The 1407-nt window shown below is 33.6% G+C and overlaps 1 protein-coding gene and 1 long non-coding RNA gene across 2 annotated transcripts in view; one reads left to right on the top strand and one right to left on the bottom strand.

Moving 5' to 3' along the window:
- Positions 937–1272, bottom strand: LOC110266146. Its single transcript, XR_002353133.1, has 2 exons — positions 1131–1272; positions 937–1022 (listed from the first exon to the last, which is right to left on the bottom strand). It is a non-coding gene; the product is annotated as an uncharacterized LOC110266146 (long non-coding RNA).
- The window catches only part of LOC107613298 (chaperone protein ClpD, chloroplastic), a gene marked incomplete in the record, with an annotated part of 5566 nt that continues 5180 nt past the window's right edge, over positions 1022–1407 (top strand). The window contains 1 exon segment of the mRNA XM_016315243.2: positions 1022–1407. Coding sequence (XP_016170729.1) covers positions 1112–1407 — 296 coding nt within the window.

Here is a 1407-nt window from a genome sequence, read left to right as displayed (position 1 = left end):
CCAATGAAATCTTTTAAAATATATTTTTTTAATATACTATCTTTAAATTAATCCCTATAATTAAGATAGAAAACTTTAATTTAAACTAACTTATCTACATTTGTTATTTTAAAAAATTTTATTAATATTTTTTTAAAAATTAATCTATCTAAAATATAAACTTTTAAAAATTTATTTGTCACTTTTTTTTTTTAAAAAAATATGTTCATTATGTTGATTGAAGTTGTCTAAAATTATTTTCAAATGAGTTATGTTACATGTACACCAAAATTCAGCCACCAAAATCAATCACCCAAATCAACCACCCGTATAAATATATGTTATGATATAAATACACATTAAAAATAAATTAACCACAGTTATTACCACTTACTAACTTTAGTCTTTGCATAATTAGTTGGAATTTCTTTTTATTTTTCGCTAGATACAGTTGGAAAGTCGTGACAACTTTCTAGTGATTCTGACAGAAATCACAGGTAATTAAAAAAAGATTTAAAATGTCCTAATTATAATTTATTGGCATATTATCTGGCTTGTCAAGTATTTTTATCCCTATTACTCTAAATTTAACTTGATACACCACACGGCCTAACAAATAATTATTATAAAATTTTCTTAGTATGAACTGGAAAAATTAAAAAAATGATTTTTAATTAAAAAAATGAGGCGATTGAAGAAGGTAGTTGCGGGAAGTCGATGTTCACTGACCTTTTTTGGCGTTTGCCACCTTTGATTGCTCCAAGCAACTCAGGCCAAATTCCAAGTCATACAAAACCCAAATTAAAGAATGGAAAAGAAACTTGTCTTTCCCTCCTCTTCTCCATTCTCATCTTAAAAATTTCAAAGGTGACGTGTCTTCCATGCTCACTCTATACCTTCCTTCCTTCCTTCCTTCCTTAGCTTCGAAAGCGAAATCCCCAAACCAAACACAAAACCCTTTCTCTTCTTCTTCTTCTTCCTATTAATCAACGAAACCTTAGCTTAATCCCACACTTAATATTTTCTTTATCTCCCTTCATTTCCTAACACCAAAACACAGAAAACAAAAACTTATTAATTAAACCGATCGAACCAGAAGATTAAATTAAATTAAACCGGAAAGTTTAAGAAGATGCAGGTTTCATCCTCACCGGTTAGCTCACCGTGGTTCCGAGTCAGCTTCGGTTCGAAAAGCCGTTACAACCAACGTTTCCAATCGGAGTCATGCTCAACTTCTTCAACCGCCACTGTAACTGCCTCCTATTACAACTCTCCATGTATTAACGTCCTCTTCTCACGCGCCGCTCCAGCGCGTTGCAGAATCAACACCACCTCCACGGGTACCGCCACCGCTGCAACCTCGCTCTCGTTTTTGGTTAATCAGAGAAACGCCTTCACCGCGGTGGTGCGTTCGCCGATCGCAATCGG

This window comes from Arachis ipaensis, chromosome B08 (assembly GCF_000816755.2).
Source record: "Arachis ipaensis cultivar K30076 chromosome B08, Araip1.1, whole genome shotgun sequence".
In the NCBI taxonomy this organism is placed as follows: Eukaryota; Viridiplantae; Streptophyta; class Magnoliopsida; order Fabales; family Fabaceae; genus Arachis; species Arachis ipaensis.
The sequence above is the reverse complement of the archived record's forward strand: the minus strand, read 5'-3'. Positions and strand labels throughout refer to the sequence as shown.